The following is a 15,124-nucleotide window of genomic DNA, read 5'->3' as shown; positions in this document are numbered from 1 at the left end:
TGTCCTTATGACTTTGAGTAGTTGTCTGTGGTTTGGGCCAGACAGAAGTAACAGCCAAGAGGAGTTGTAAATAGAAGTTTGTAGGAATTTGAGTGGCTTTATAGAATCTTTCCTTGCAAGATCGTTCAATAATGTTTAAAAATAAAACAAATTGGTTTTGTGGTTTCTTCCTTTGCTTTTACCTTCAATTAACTTCCCCATCTTCTGTCTTTTTGGTTTCAATGGTTTACCACCACAATATGGCCACTAAGATGCATTTTCAGAGGCAGGAACTTAGTTGCCTTTGAAGAATTTCATGCCTAGCACCTACCTTTTCAGAAAGATGGCTTTGGGTAAAGAGTGTGATCTCTCCACATTAATAACATAATTCTTAATTTTATACACCCTTCAGCTTTTTGTAGTCTCTTGTCCCAAAGCAGATATTACAAATGATTATTTTGGTTACCTGAAATTCAGCCTTATAAACCTTAAGTCATTATTTTGCTCTTTGTTGTGATATTTGGGGGCAAACATTTTTAAGCCTTTGAGTACTTCACTTCTCCATTTTTTAAATTGATGGTGTTTTAATATTAACTTTGAGATGTTAAATGCAGTTTATCTTTAAGGTATTGTGTATTTCAAAACTGAGAGGGAGAAGTCTTTTTTTGTTGTTGTTGTTGGGGTGACATAGGGACCTTTCTTTGGAAAGAAGCTGCATATCTGAAGTCCTGAGAAGAATAGGCATGACCCACTTACTTTTCTTTCCTTGGATTTTTAGAGTGAAGACATAGTCCAGAGAGGGAGGTATAAAGCTACAGGTATGAGCTAACTGCTGAATGGGTGTGCTGTGTGGCTTTTTAACCTTATTGCATGAGGCCTGTTGTGTGTGTGTGTGTGTGTGTGTGTGTGTGTGTGTATATATATATATATATATATATATGAAAAAGTTGCTTTCATAAAGGCAATGGCTTCTTTACTACATTATGAGATATAATTTGCAAAACATCTGTTCCAAGGAAGCTAGAAGTATTTTCTTGCTTGCTTGCTTCCTAAACTGGTTTGGGACTTGAAAATATGACTTGATTTGAAAGGTGGTCACAATTTGACAAGTCTGTAATGTCAGGGTTAGTCACAGAAACTCCAGGGGAGGCTCTGAGCTTCTGCTTCTGCTGAGGAGACTAAATCAATCACAGAAGAGGGTCTGTTTCTTTTTGCTAGTCATTCTCTTTGGCACTGATGGGGGTAGGTAGGAATGGTTAAGCATGGGGAAAAATGTAAAACTTTTTAGCTTTCAAGGTAGATTCTGGTTTTCCTTCCTTTGACCTTGTCATGCACTCTCACTATACCATATGTGATAATTTTACTCGAAAAGCAACTTACACACAACAGATCATTAACACTGCTTAAAAAAAAAAAACTATATTTATTTTTTTTTAGTTGTGGTCAGACACAATACCTTTATTTATTTATTTTTATGTGGTGCTGAGGATTGAACCCAGGGCTTTGCACATGCTAGGCTAGCACTCTACCACGGAGCCACAACCCTGGCCCATAATTATTGCTTTTTTAATACAGTGATTTTTTTTTTTAAGATTTAGGAGGGAGAAAAATTTTATAATGTTATTTCTTTACTTTTTACCTGCTCCCCTTAGGTTCAGAAATTTTTTACATTGTCTAGATATACTGATAAAACTCATCAGGGGTTTTTGGTTTAAGTTTTTCTTTACTGTGACATTTTTTGCAACAACAGAAACTCCTACAAAGCAGGTCTTCATAAAGGTGATTACCAATTTGGGTCATTATATTTTGGCATATACCACAAGGCACTAGGTTGGGAGCTCTATTGACCCACTAATTATATTAAAAGTATTCGATTTGGGTGGCTGGGGATATAGCTCAGTTGGTAGAGTGCTTGCCTAGCATGCACAAGGCCATAGGTTCAATTCCCAGCACAACAAAATAAATAAATAAAGTACTACATTAAAAAAAGATTTAAGTTGTCAGTGGACCTTTATTTTATTTATTTATATACAGTGCTGAGAATTGAACCCAGTCCCCTGCACATGCTAGGCAGGTGCTCTATTACTAAGCCTCCACTCCAGCCCCTATACTCAATTTTTGAAATGAATTCAAGTCCATAATTTTTTAAAATGTTTTTTTAGTTGTCAATGGACTTTTATTTCATTTATTTATGTGCGGTGCTGAGAATTGAACCCAGTGCCTCACACATGCTAGGCAAGTGCTCTACCACTAAACCACAACCCCAGCCCCTCAAGTCCATAACTGTTTTAAACCAAAATTTTAAGTAACTCTGGTTCGTTATTTTCAGCTGGATATCAATTGCTAACTTTTCTGTATCCCATCTTGCATCTGTCAGCAGCATCATGGAAAAAATACCTAGTCTGTGGTTCTGACTATTCCTCAGGTTTTTGCACTTTTGGTTTCCATATCAAACTTTTTTGATACTGGGGGTTGAATCCAGAGGCACTTTACCACTGAGCCACATCCCCAACCCTTTTAATTTTGAGACAGGATCTTGCTAAGTTGCTGAGGTTAGTCTTGAATTTAGGATCCTCTTGCCTCAGTCTCTCAAATTGCTGGGATTATAGGAATGGGTCATTGCGCCCAGCTCATAGGTTCTCTTTTATAATTCAGTATTACACTCTAATCTCTTCTGTTCTCATATAACCAGACTTTGTTATTTCCCTTTACAAATGCACTTAGATTATTTGGGTGGATATCTAAAATCTGTTCACCTGTAATTGGACTCTGGTTACTTTAATCAAGACAGATTTTTGCACATACCGCAAAACTCAACATGCTTTTCTCTACTGTTTCACCCTTTTGGCAAAACAAATGCCATAATTTCTAGCATTTCTCTCTTCTAGTCCAGTTTTACAACATTTTCCTGTTGAGAGTATTCCATTCCTATCTTCTAAATGCTATCTTACTTATGCTAGTAAGTGTACTTCTCATATCTATACAGTTTCTTTTTGATGACTTCCATATACACTGAACTCATAGTCTTGGACATACTAGGCAAGTGCTCTACATTGAGCTACAGACCCAGCCCAATGATTCAGGTTTTTAATGTTATATCAGGCTTTTGTTCCTACCCTCTCATAATAGACTTTGAATTGTGATCCTTAAAAACAAGGTGGAGAATATTCAAGAAAAAAGAAAACTGAGGTAGATAACCAGAGAAAGAAGAAGGAATTATGAAATTAAATTCAGAGCAAAAGGAAAGGTAAAAAGAGACTAATGGAAAGTTAAGACCGCCTTTTGCAGCAAATCACTGGTTATAACTACTTCTGCCATCTCTTTTTTTCTAATGTGTTCTTTGTGGGAAAAATCTGGAATGTATATCTAATTAAGAAATTTTAAAAAATCTTACAGGTAATTTTCTGTGTAACTGGCTTTTAATTTTACTTTTAAATTTCCCTTAATAGCTACAATTTTGTATTCCCACAGTTGTTTTTATTATTACTTAACTTTATAATCCTTTTCTAAAATTGAGTGACTTACGATTAATTTCTGTGGTTTCTTATCCCACAAGCATGCTGAATTTAATTTTATACTGAGATAACCCCTGTGATCTGCCTAAGAGATGTAATAACATTTTCATCTTATAGGTTTTAAAGCAATTTTGCTTTATAAATTACAAAGTGGATTTTTTATAGCAGTGTAAACACAGAATGTGTGGAACTCTATTCCCACTCCTTTAAAAACTGTTTTGTTGTTTTTTTCCCCAGCAACCAAAAAATTTTATTCATTATAAATAGCTACTCATAATATTGGGGTTCATTATGACATAATCATAAGACATGGAATATAATTTTCTACCCTTCAGTCCCTATTACTTCCCCTTCCCCTCTCCTAAAATGGTTTTATAAATTGGTGTTTCTGGAGTTTGAACCCAAGCTAGGCAAGTAAACACATGAACACATGCTAGGCAAGTGCTGTAGCTATATCCCCAGCCCTTGGAAATGTCTTTTTAACAAAAGTTCTGAATGAGAAAAAGAAATTGCTTCAGTTTTCTTTTTTCTCTTTTTGGGAGTAGGCGGGGGGATTACAGGGAATTGAACCCAGGGAGTGCTTTATAAACATTGAGCTGCATCCCCAGCCCCTGTTTAATTTTTTTATATTAATATGGGGGTGTCTCACTAAGTTGAGGAGACTGACTAATCTTGAACTTGCAATCCTCCTGCATCAGTTTCTGGAGTTGCTGGGAGTACAGATTTCACCACCACTCCTGGCTTGAAAAAAATGTTTTTAAAATTTTCCTCTAAATCAGTGTTTCTCAGCTTGTGGCTTAGTCAATATTATTGTTAAGAAGTTTGCATCCTTTTATACACTGGGCATTGCCTGGTGACAAGAGTTAAGTCTCCCATGTTTATTCTTTTGTTATGATGTGATTCTGATTAATAGAGATATGATTAGAATTTAAGTGTTTTTAGTGAATAATTTAGGAATTCTTTTTCCAGGACCTTATGTGTGATAGGTAATGCTCTACTACTGAACAACAGTCCCAGCCCTTTTAAAGGAATTCCTAAATAAAACTAAGTTTGTTTTTGACTCACAAAGTTACAACTTGGTCCAGGTAGCTTTCTATAAGAGGGGTTATATCATCGCCTGCAGTGTATATAGGAGAAACTAGGACAGACCTACTAGTGACCTAAGCAGTCCCAGCTAGGGTTACCACCTTATGCCTGACAGTCAGGTCTGGGTGAATTGTACCATGTGTTGATCAGTTTCCTCTTATTTGCAATTTTTTTTGTTTTTGTTTTTAAATAGAATGGAGGAGAGTTCTTCCTGTTTCTACCTCCACAGCAGCAAATCAACTGGGCCCAAGTCTCTGATAAAACAGAAAAAGCAGTTAGCCTTCTCTTACAGTTCTAAATTCTGGATGTTGGAGAGAAGAACCAGCTCGTACCTTCCCAGGTCAGGTGTAGACAGGTGTCAACCATTGTTACACAGACCAGAACTTCTAGGCCTATGCCATCACATGTTGCCTTTCATTATTTTTTAAATAGTAACTCTGTATAGAACTAGGAATGTAGCTTTGTAGCCTGCTTGCCTAGCATGCTGGAGGACCTTGGTTCTATCCCCAGCAGTTCAAAAAAGAAAAACCAACAAAAGTTCTATATGTTTAGGAGTTTTTTCATTACTTTAAAATATATATATATTTTACATGTTGATGGACCTTTATTTTATTCATGTATTTATATGCAGTGCTGAGAATCAAACCTAGTGCTTCACATATAGTAGGCAAATGCTCTACTACTGAGCCACAACCCCAGCCCTCATTACTTCTTTATAAAACTGAACATAACTTTGTTTTTGTTTTTTCAAAGTTGCCTATGTTGCAAACTGAGTTTGGGTGAAATGAAATATTTGCAGTAAGGCAATCCTGAGAATAAAAATGGAAAGAAAGCCTATGAAATTTGGGAACCTTCAGAAAGTTTAGAGTCACTGCCTAAATATTGAAATGCCACCATTTGTTGTTTGAAGGGATGTGGAGCTAAATTGAGAATGGGAGCACACATCTGCCTTGACTGCTAAGTGTATCCATCTCTATTGCTCACCCATAATAGAATTTTGATGTGTGCATTCATTTGTCTTGATTTTAGCAACAGTTCCCCCAATTTGGTGCTAGGGATCAAACCCAGGGCCTTGTCCGTGCTTAAGCTCTATCACTGAGCTATATACTTCTGGCCCTTAGCAGTAGTTTAAAGAGGGAGAGAATGAAGAGATTTAGCCTATATTTCTTTTTCCTTCCTGTTTATGTTTGAGTGTCCCTAATAGATCCAGTTCTTTTTCATTATTATTACTGGTGGTTTTTGTTTTGTTTCTTTAGAAAGATCAGTGAAAAACTGAAAAGACATTATTTTCTAGTATATTGTCAAGAAAGAGGAAGAATATTACTCTTCCCTTTTTACTTTCTGGCAAGTAAAATGATTTAGTAGAGAAATTTTTGCCTGTACCTGTTACTGAACCAAATAACACTGAGAAATCACTGAGGAAACAACCATCAGGACACTTTAGTCTCAACACTGTGGAGAAAACAGGGTCAGTCCAGTTAGAGGTAGTTATATGTGAGCAGCAAGTTTCTGGCAGCCAGTTCTACAACCAGCTTGGCCTCTATCCTGCTTCTCATGGCCTTACCTTCTTATGTGACTGTTCTGAGGTTAGTTTGGATCCAAACACTGTGCTCATTGCTGTCTTTGGCACATGGAAACTAAGTTTAAAGCCAAGCCAACAACCCAGTTCTTTAAAAATGTTTTCAGACCACACAAGGTGAGTTGTTCATTTTCTTCAGGTAGTTTTAGGCTTTAGGACACTTCATAAAATTATTCGTAGGGAGGAGTTTGAAGGATGTGAAACAAGTTTATTTCTTCTGCTCTGTTGGCCACTGCTATCTTCATGGATCTGACACTCTATTTATCTGACAGTGCACTTAGTACTGCTTCGCCAGGGAAAATCACACAAAACAACCCTGGCGCATCAGCACTTTCATTGTGTGCTGGGCTGAGCTTCCCTTCACATGGTCACATCCCCATTTTAATCCAGTACTCCCTTTCCCTGTCCCTACCCCAGACCTGTCTCTGTGGCACTTACTGCTGGCTTCCCTGAGCTCCTGTTTCCACTTTGTGTTTTTTGTGGGGCCCAGGAAGCTAAAGCTGTGTGTATTTGTGGATCAGACAAGTGCAGCAAGTTAATATCATTGGCTTCTGAAGGGGAGAGTGAGGTGATGGCTGCGTTTAAGTTGGATTTCCTTCCAGAAATGATGGTGGATCATTGCTCTTTGAATCCCAGTCCTGTGTAAGTATTTTTGTTGTCTAATTTTTATCATAAGCAGAGGAAATGGGCTGTTTTTCCCCCTCCTCCTTCTCTTCTTCCCCCTCCTCCTCCTCCTTTTCTTTTTAAAAATCTGATTAAAAATGGTCACTTTCCTTAAAAGAGGGAGTAAAAATTTGGGAAATAAGCCAAAATCTGAATTCTCTCATGCTATTATTTTCTATTTTAGTCTGATTTTGTCTCATAACTGCTAATTTCCTCCAGGCTATAACTAAGTTCTTTGCACAAGGGTGCACTTGATGTATATGACTAGCAACATCAGCTCAAGTGTTCTGGCTCCAATCTTTCAAGCTGTATAGTGTTTCCACATATGATAGATTTCAAGGCTTTTTATTGTTTTGTTTTTTAACTATGGCTTTATTGCTTGGTTTGGGTATGCAGTTTCATTTTTTGGGGGGAGGAAGAGTTTTACTTAAAACTTTTAATTATCAAATTCTTAAACTCCTATCAGAGGGGAGACTAGTAGTTAGGATGTTTTTAGTACTAAATATAGCATTCTGTATTGAGATGCAAAGTGTAATACTAGACCTTGATCTCCCCCCCCCCCAAGTTTAATAGAAAATAAGGCTTATTAGCACATGATTTCAGGAATATCAGATTTATCTCTATCTTCCAAAAAAAATTTTAAAGTGGATTGATCTCAGTTGTCAGTTTGACAAATAAATTGTGGATGTGGGAATGAGAAACCTTGTTAGTTTGTAAGAGTGCAAGAACTGCATTGTACAGAGCTAAAATGCTCACTTGATCCTGAGTTACAGGGAACCCGAATTCTGGACTTGGCAGAGAACGATCCATTTCCAATTCCCTGAGTTTGGTCAAAGTCTATCTTTAAGATTTTACTCACTTTAGGCTCAGATAATGAGCTGGAGGTTATTCAAAGCCAAAAATATTAAATGATAGATCATTCCCTAAATAACAGGTGTTAGGGGGCTGGGGTTGTGGCTCAGTGGTAGAGCACTTGCCTAGCATGTGAGAGGCACTATGTTTGATCCTCAGCACTGCATAAAAATAAATAAATAAAGGTATCGTGTCCAACTACAACCATATATATATATATATCAGATGTTAGTGCAAGTCTGTGAGGTTAGGTTTCCATGTGTGAATCAGTCTGACCTGGGATTAGGAATAACAAGTGTGGATAATAGCAAGATATGTTGTAGAATAATTTGTGGGGGTCTCCAAGTTAGCCATCTTGCTCTTTTGAAATGGATCCTGTGCCTTCTCTGCAGTCTCCCAAACAATGGTAATTTTAATGTGTCTATTATTACAGGTCTTTACTACCAAATGCTATTTTAGCAGTAGTTGTCAGGTGAAAGTACAGTATCATCATAAAAACATAGTATGTAATAAAAGGATATTTGATTCCTAGAAAGAGAATTTTGTGGCTCAAATTATCTTTGCATTGTAACACTTTTTCTATATGCTTTGCCTCTGTCTGGTGTTCAGTCTCTTAGATGCAGTTTTTTTTCTCATCCAGTTTTCTCATCTTTTAAGAATTTGGACTGATTAAGTATTACTGAGGTCTGGACCATGGATCACTGCATGAATATCACCTGGAACTTAAAAATCTAAAGAATACTTATGCTAGAGTAGGATTCAAAACTCTGTATTTTATTATTTATTCATTTATTTATTTGTGCTGGGGATTGAACCGAGGGCCTTGTGTATGCTAGGCAAGCACTCTACCAACTGAGCTATATTCCCAGCCCCTAAAACTCTGTATTTTAATAAGTATAATGTGTAGTTTCCATGGACACTACAGTTTGAAACTAATGGCCTTAATACAGGGATTCTGAGTTAGAATTAACTGAGAATGGAGTGTCAATGTTTTCCCAGTGCATTTGCATCTGTTTTAGTCCTCCATTTTCACCAAAACTTTGTTAGATTAACTGGGCTTAGGCTGTTGCTTCTGTGTTAAGGAAGAGGAAACCAGTTGAGAGAGAGACCCAGTTGGCTCGTTTTAGAATAACTGATATCAATTTTTGGTCTAAAATACAAGTTTAATGATACCTTTTTTAAAATTTTTGCTTACTGGATAGGTTACCCGTCAACTGTTCCCATTGTCACAAGTCCTTGAGCCCACTCCCACAGGAATAGTACACAAAGCCACCACAAAGACAGTAAGTTGCTTTCAAGAAGAAAGTGTTGTTTTGTTGCTTGGGGTTGAACCCAGGGCCTCATGCATGCTAGGCGAGCACTCTACCACCATGAACATCCCTAACACCAGAAGAAGGTTCTTGAGGATGATGTGTGCTCACAATCTCTCTTGAATTCTCTTTTTTCTCTATTCAGTAAAGCACTACTTTAGCTGTAAGCTAAATCAGAGTTTTTATTGCTGAAATGATTTTGTTGGAAATATAATAGAGCTTTTGTCTTAATTCAGAATTCCTTTACAATAAAGAAGCAATGAAGGAGCTCTAGAATCTCCTGGGAGCCTGGGCCCTTGTTCCTTTCTTTTTTATAATCAATATCGTCGATTCTACTTTGGTAACTCTTAAGCTTCCACTGGTTCCTCTTACTTTTCTTACACCCTAGGATATGGATAGTTTCCAAAAGTTATATCTCAAGCCTTGTCTCCCCCCCCCCCCCCCCCCCGCAGCTCTCCCACTGCTCAAAGGAGCACTGACCTGTTTCTCTGCTTCTCAGATCTATGACTTTTTATAAAAACCAGTGGAGTGGAGGATGGGGATAAGGGAGAGGGAAGAAGGGGGGAAAGAAAAAAAATTAGAAAAAATGCCTTGTGCTGGTAAGAATATATCACAATGAAGCCCACTGTTAATGTATAATTCACCAATAAAAAAGAAAAAAGAATTAAAACAGCCTATCAGACATTTCCATCAGAAGTCTTCCTCTCAAAAAACAATGTCCCAAAGTGCCTGAACTAGAACCCAAGTTATATTAACCTCTTCCTCACCTCCAACTCTTCTCAAGTCTGTTTTTTCCCTTTCTAATGTATGCTATCTCACTCCTCCCCTCTGCGCTTGGACCTTATCAATTTTTCATCGCCCTTTAGGCTTTCATTTCTCATGCCATATAATGCTTCCCAGTTGCCTAATCCATTTGGCTTAACTGCCCCCACACACCTTCCCCCTCCTCCAAATAAAGTAAAACCATGTTTGTCACACATTTCACAGAATTTTTCTACTTGTTTTTTTTTTTTTTTTTTTTTTTAGAGCTCAGTAGTGGGTAGAATCTGGCACTATAGAAAGAACTTGGAAAGTACAGTTCATCTATCTACCCTTTGAGGATTTTGTTTTGTTTGGGTAGTAGATGATTGCAAAGATAAGATCGACAGATTTTCTTTTACCTCAGGGGAAAAGGCTGAAAACCTTCAAACGCATGTAGTTGTGCTGTTATTGGAGGTGAACTTAAAAACCTATGTGAACTGGGCATATAGCTGTAATCCCAGAGGTTAGGGAGGCTGAGGCAGGAGGATCGCAAGTTCAAAGCCAGCCTCAGCAACTTAGAGAGGCCCTAACTCAATGAGACTCTGTCTTTAAATAAAATACAAAAAAAGGTTTGGGATGTGGCTCAGGGGTTAACTGCTCCTGAGTTCAGTCCCTGGTACCCCAAAAACCAAAACAAAAAAATAACACTCTATGCCAGTAGCATTAACGTTATCCCCCATGACAGAAAGGTCTTCCTTATCCAAATAAAAATTACTTTTTTATATAGAATATACAGATATTCTGTCTTATTCTCACTAGAGAACATGTGGAAAGAAACCTGGGCCTGTGTTTCTGGGGTCCTTTTATTTGCATGCATCTCTCTCTCAGTTTTTTCACAGCCCAGTATGTGAGCCATGGGGATCTATCTGGTGGTAGGTAGTAAGTGGAATCTGGAATGCAGTGAGTGTTTATGCCTGTAGGAGGTGGAGCAATTGGTTGCTCTCTGAAAATTTTCTCTGAAAATTTTCTGTGTGAATAATGAGTAAAGAGAAATAAAAAGTTAACGAGAGAGTGGCAAAATAAATAATGAAAGGTCTCAGAAATTTTATGTATTTATTTAGCACTGGGGATTGAGTCCAGGGGCATTTAACCACTGAGCCACACCTCCAGTTCTTTTCATTTTTTATTTTGAGATAGGGTCTCACTAAATTACTTAGCACCTTGCTAAGTTGGTAAGGCTGGTGTTGAACTTGTGCTCCTCCTGCCTCAGCCTCCTGAGTAGCTGGGATTACAGGCATGTGCTACTGCATCCAGCCAGAAATTATTTTTAAACAGGTGTGAAGGTCATGTTTGTTAACCCTTTGGCTAGAAGGAGGACAGATCAGGTACCCACTCAAGTTGACATATACCAAGGGATTTTTGAAGGACGCATGTCGAGTAGAGTCTAATGTTAATTAGGAGCTCTGCATCTGAAAGACCTGGAAACTCCATGTATCTCACCCCAGTATACATGTTCCGCTCACTCTGCATGTGCTGCTGCTTCTCCTCTTTACCCGACTAATAACTTCAGTTTACGTTATGGCTTGGCTTTGTTGTCATCCTTCCATCCTGTCTTAGGGTATGGAATTCACATACCATAAAAGTTACCCTTTAAAATTATTTTTTTAAAAAGTAGGTTTTTAAAGTGCATTTACAAAGTTTTAAAGTATATTCACAAATTCAGCTCTAATTTCATTCTCATCACCCCGAAGCCCTAAACCCATTAGTAATACTAATGTAAAAATAATTAATTTTCCCTCCTTTTTTTTTTTTTTTTTTTTTTGTACTAGGGATTGAACCCAGAAGCACTTTACCACTGAACTATATTCCAGTTCTTTTCATTTTTTATTTTTGAGACAGGGACATGGTATATTACTGAAGCTGATTTGAACTTGTGATCCTCCTGGCCTCAGTTTCCTGAGTTGCTGGGATTACAGGTGTACATCTCTTTGTACAGTCTCACTCCCCTCTTCTTCCCATTCCCCGTTCCTTGAAACCACTAATGTATTTTCTGTCTATACATTTGCCTGTTCTAGACATTTCATGTAAATGAAACCACATAATACACATTATTTGCTCTCATTATTGCTTCTGCTGCTAGAAGCAGAAACAAAAAGTTGGGGGTTGCTGCCATGACTTTCTGGTAAAACAGTATCATACTCAAGAGTCTTATCTCCAGTAGCTTTTTTATTCTATGATTACTTTGAACCTTAACAACATGTATGCTGAAAGTATGTGGAAGAGGAGAATGGAAAGCATTATTGCTCATCTCTTCATGCATAGTAGCAGTTAAGAAGGATTGTGACTGTTTATACTCTGTGCGTGTACAAGTATACATGTGGTTGCTTTTCTCTCTCAGTATGTCTATTGCCTGTAATACTAATATAAAAAATCATTAATCTTCCTATATCATCTCTTTTTATCTTGGTGTCACCTTTATTTTTTAACCTTTATTTTATTTATTTATTTATTTATTTTTATGTGGTGCTGTGAATCGAACCCAGCACCTTGTACGTGCTAGGCAAGTGCTTTACCACTGAGACACAACTCTAGCCCATCTCTTTCATTTTTTTTTTTTTTAAACAGCACCCGGTGCGTTATTTTTTTTCTATTTTTCAGTTTTCGGTGGACACAACATTTATTTTTATGTGGTGCTGAGGATCGAACCCAGCACCCCGCACATGCCAGGCAAGCATGTTACCACTTGAGCCACATCCCCAGCCCCTCTTTTCATTTTTAACTCATGAACTCCCAAGAAAATACTGTGTTTTTCTTACTCAGATGTATACCACATCAACCAATGTATAAGTAAGTGCCCAGTATTTATTGGAGGAAGGTATATGTCAGTACCCCAGCTGCATAATATTCACAGCATCGTGAGCCTGTATGATTTGCTGCATCTGGGCAGTGCTTATCAAACTGGTGAGCCATCTCATTTCTCACACCCTTGTAAAATAAAATGAAAATGATCAATGCATGAGCTTTTATTTTGTATTTATTATCATTAGATTGAATAACGTCTAAAATGTCTCACCAATTTTTATTAAAAATTTTCTAAAGGATTAATTTGAGGATTATTTCTGTTCCTTGGACCTAGCTTTGAATAACACTGCTCTAGGGGATTCTTCTGACTGTTGAGTTGGCATATCAAGGTGGAAGGGTGGTTCATAGAGTAGGTGGACTTTAAGAAACAGAAATTTGGAGAGTAAAAGAAGAGAAAATGAGGACACATGTCTAGAATCCTGAGTCTTCATTGATTTTGGATAAACTATTACATTGACTTTGCTTTTGCACTAAATGATAATGTAGAAAATTTAGAAATAACACACAGACACAGAAGCAAAGGACAAACCAGGAGATTCTACCTATAGTGTAATACAAGTTAATAGATTCCTGCCTAGGGCTAAGGTTGTGGCTCAGTGGTAGAGCACTTGCCTGGCATGTGTGAGGCACTGGGTTCAATCCTCAGCACCACATTAAGATAAATAAAGACCTATCAACAACTAAAAAAAAACCAAAATAACAAACTCCTGCCTCTTTTGAAATAGCTACTAGCTTCCTTATCATTGCAACCATTTGAGCACCATTGAGATTCTCTGTTATCCCTCCCTAGAGTAGAAATATGAAGAAAGAATAGCAATATTTAATAAAATGCTATTAAAACTAGTAATTAAAGTTGTTCAGGGTAGTTTATAGGGAATGACACCCATTGTAGTTTCACTAGTCATGGGGCTGTTTTCATCAGTGTAGCCTGGTTTCTTTTGGAACATTAATATTAAACTTCTAAAAGCAGTTACATTGTATTTTTGCAGTGACTTCCAATACATGGGGTGGGTTTTTTGTTTTGTTTTTTCTTCCGTGTGTGTGTGTGTGTGTGTGTGTGTGTGTGTGTGTGTGTGTTATTTAGTTATATTTGGTACCAGGGATTGAACTCAGGGGTGCTTAACCACTGAACCACATCCCCAGCCCTTTTTGGTGTGTGTGTGGGGGGGTACCAGGGATTGAACTCAGGGGTACTCAACCATTGAACCACATCCCCCCGAGCCCTATTTTGTATTTTATTTAGAGACAGAGACTCATCGAGTTGCTTAGCACCTCGCTTTTGCTGAGGCTGTCTTTGAACTTGCAATCATTCTATTTTGAAACAGGGTCTTGCTAAGATGCTTAGGGTCTCACCAAGTTGCCCAGGCTGACCTCAAATTTACAGTCTTCTTCCCTCAGCCTCCAGAGTTGCTGGGATTACAGGCATGCACCACTGTGCCTGGCCAACGCATAGTTTTAAAGTAACAGAGTTTAAAAACAAAGGTGCTTTGGTCCTGTGGCAATCAAATAATCATAAGATATGATCGCTTCTTTTAAATTTGAGAGTCCTCTTTGTGTACAACACTCATTTTGGCCGGTTTAATTGCTTAAACAGGGAATTGTGATGAGTAACAAGAAATTCCTCCCATCCTACATCTGAATGCTAACTTTGAACCAGGCCCCATGCCAGGTGTGCTATAAGAATGAATAGGAAATAAGAACCTTTCCTGCCTTCAAGGAGCTGACAGTCCTTGGGAAAGGTGAATACAGGCAGATAAAAAAAAAAAAAAAAAAAAAAGCTGTTAAATATATATATATATAGTAAAGATGGAAATTTAGTGCTGTTGAGTCCTAGGATGCACCTAACTAGTTAACCTGCAAGAATATGGGGAATCTTCACAGATGTAGGAACAAGAGTTGATCTACAAGCCATTTATAGTATTTGACATTTAGTTAGTGCTAGATTACTAGCAAAGGGGATGTGAAAATAAACCCTGTGGGTGTTCAGTTATATGAGATTTAGCATTTATTAAAAGAGGTTGAACTACTTTTATAGATTCAGCATTCTTAAGGATCTTCAAATATATTCAGAAGATAACAGTGGTAGAAAAACTTATAAAGAAAACTAGCATTTTATTTAAGATTCGGGATTGGAACCTGGAAAATTTGAATATAAACTACATAGTTTCTGGATTAAGCAGTAAATACTAAAAGGAAAGCTGACCCAGGTAGGTTTTTTTTTTTTTTTAATTTAAATTGTTAATGATTTGGAAAAATGTTAAGAGTAAGAAAGACCTCGGAACAGTGATAGGAGGACTTTGAAATAGATGGTTCCTTTTTTTTTTTTTTAATGGTCTTGAGGATCAAACCCAGGTCTTATGCATGATAGGCAAGCAAGAACTCTACCTCTGAGCCACATCCCCAGCCCTTGAGTTGGAAATATTTCTAGAACAAGAAACCCCCTAGGTTCTTGGCAGTGGTAGGAGTAGAAGTGAAGATAGGAAAACAAGAGTGTTACTAGTTTGATGTAGTAGGATGCAGGAGGAATTTATGGACTT

General features: G+C 37.5%; 1 protein-coding gene across 16 annotated transcripts in view; it reads left to right on the top strand.

Moving 5' to 3' along the window:
* Positions 1-15,124, top strand: part of CELF1 (CUGBP Elav-like family member 1) — an 83,972-nt gene that overhangs the window by 45,972 nt on the left and 22,876 nt on the right. For 10 of the 16 annotated variants that reach the window (XM_081279549.1, XM_081279563.1, XM_081279560.1 and 7 more), the window contains 2 exons: positions 758-797; positions 6,650-6,801. The exons of 1 other annotated variant lie outside the window; for it this stretch is intronic. In XM_081279549.1, coding sequence (XP_081135675.1) covers positions 6,731-6,801 — 71 coding nt within the window. In that variant the 5' untranslated portion in view covers positions 758-797; positions 6,650-6,730. Of the gene's footprint in view, positions 1-757; positions 798-6,649; positions 6,802-12,545; positions 12,687-15,124 lie in introns of all 16 variants that reach the window. 5 more of the 16 variants (XM_081279550.1, XM_081279553.1, XM_081279554.1 and 2 more) reach the window with 3 other exon arrangements.

Source organism: Spermophilus citellus (assembly GCF_964194105.1).
Source record: "Spermophilus citellus genome assembly, chromosome: 2".
NCBI classification, from domain to species: domain Eukaryota; kingdom Metazoa; phylum Chordata; class Mammalia; order Rodentia; family Sciuridae; genus Spermophilus; species Spermophilus citellus.
This window is presented reverse-complemented; position numbering and strand designations above follow the sequence as displayed.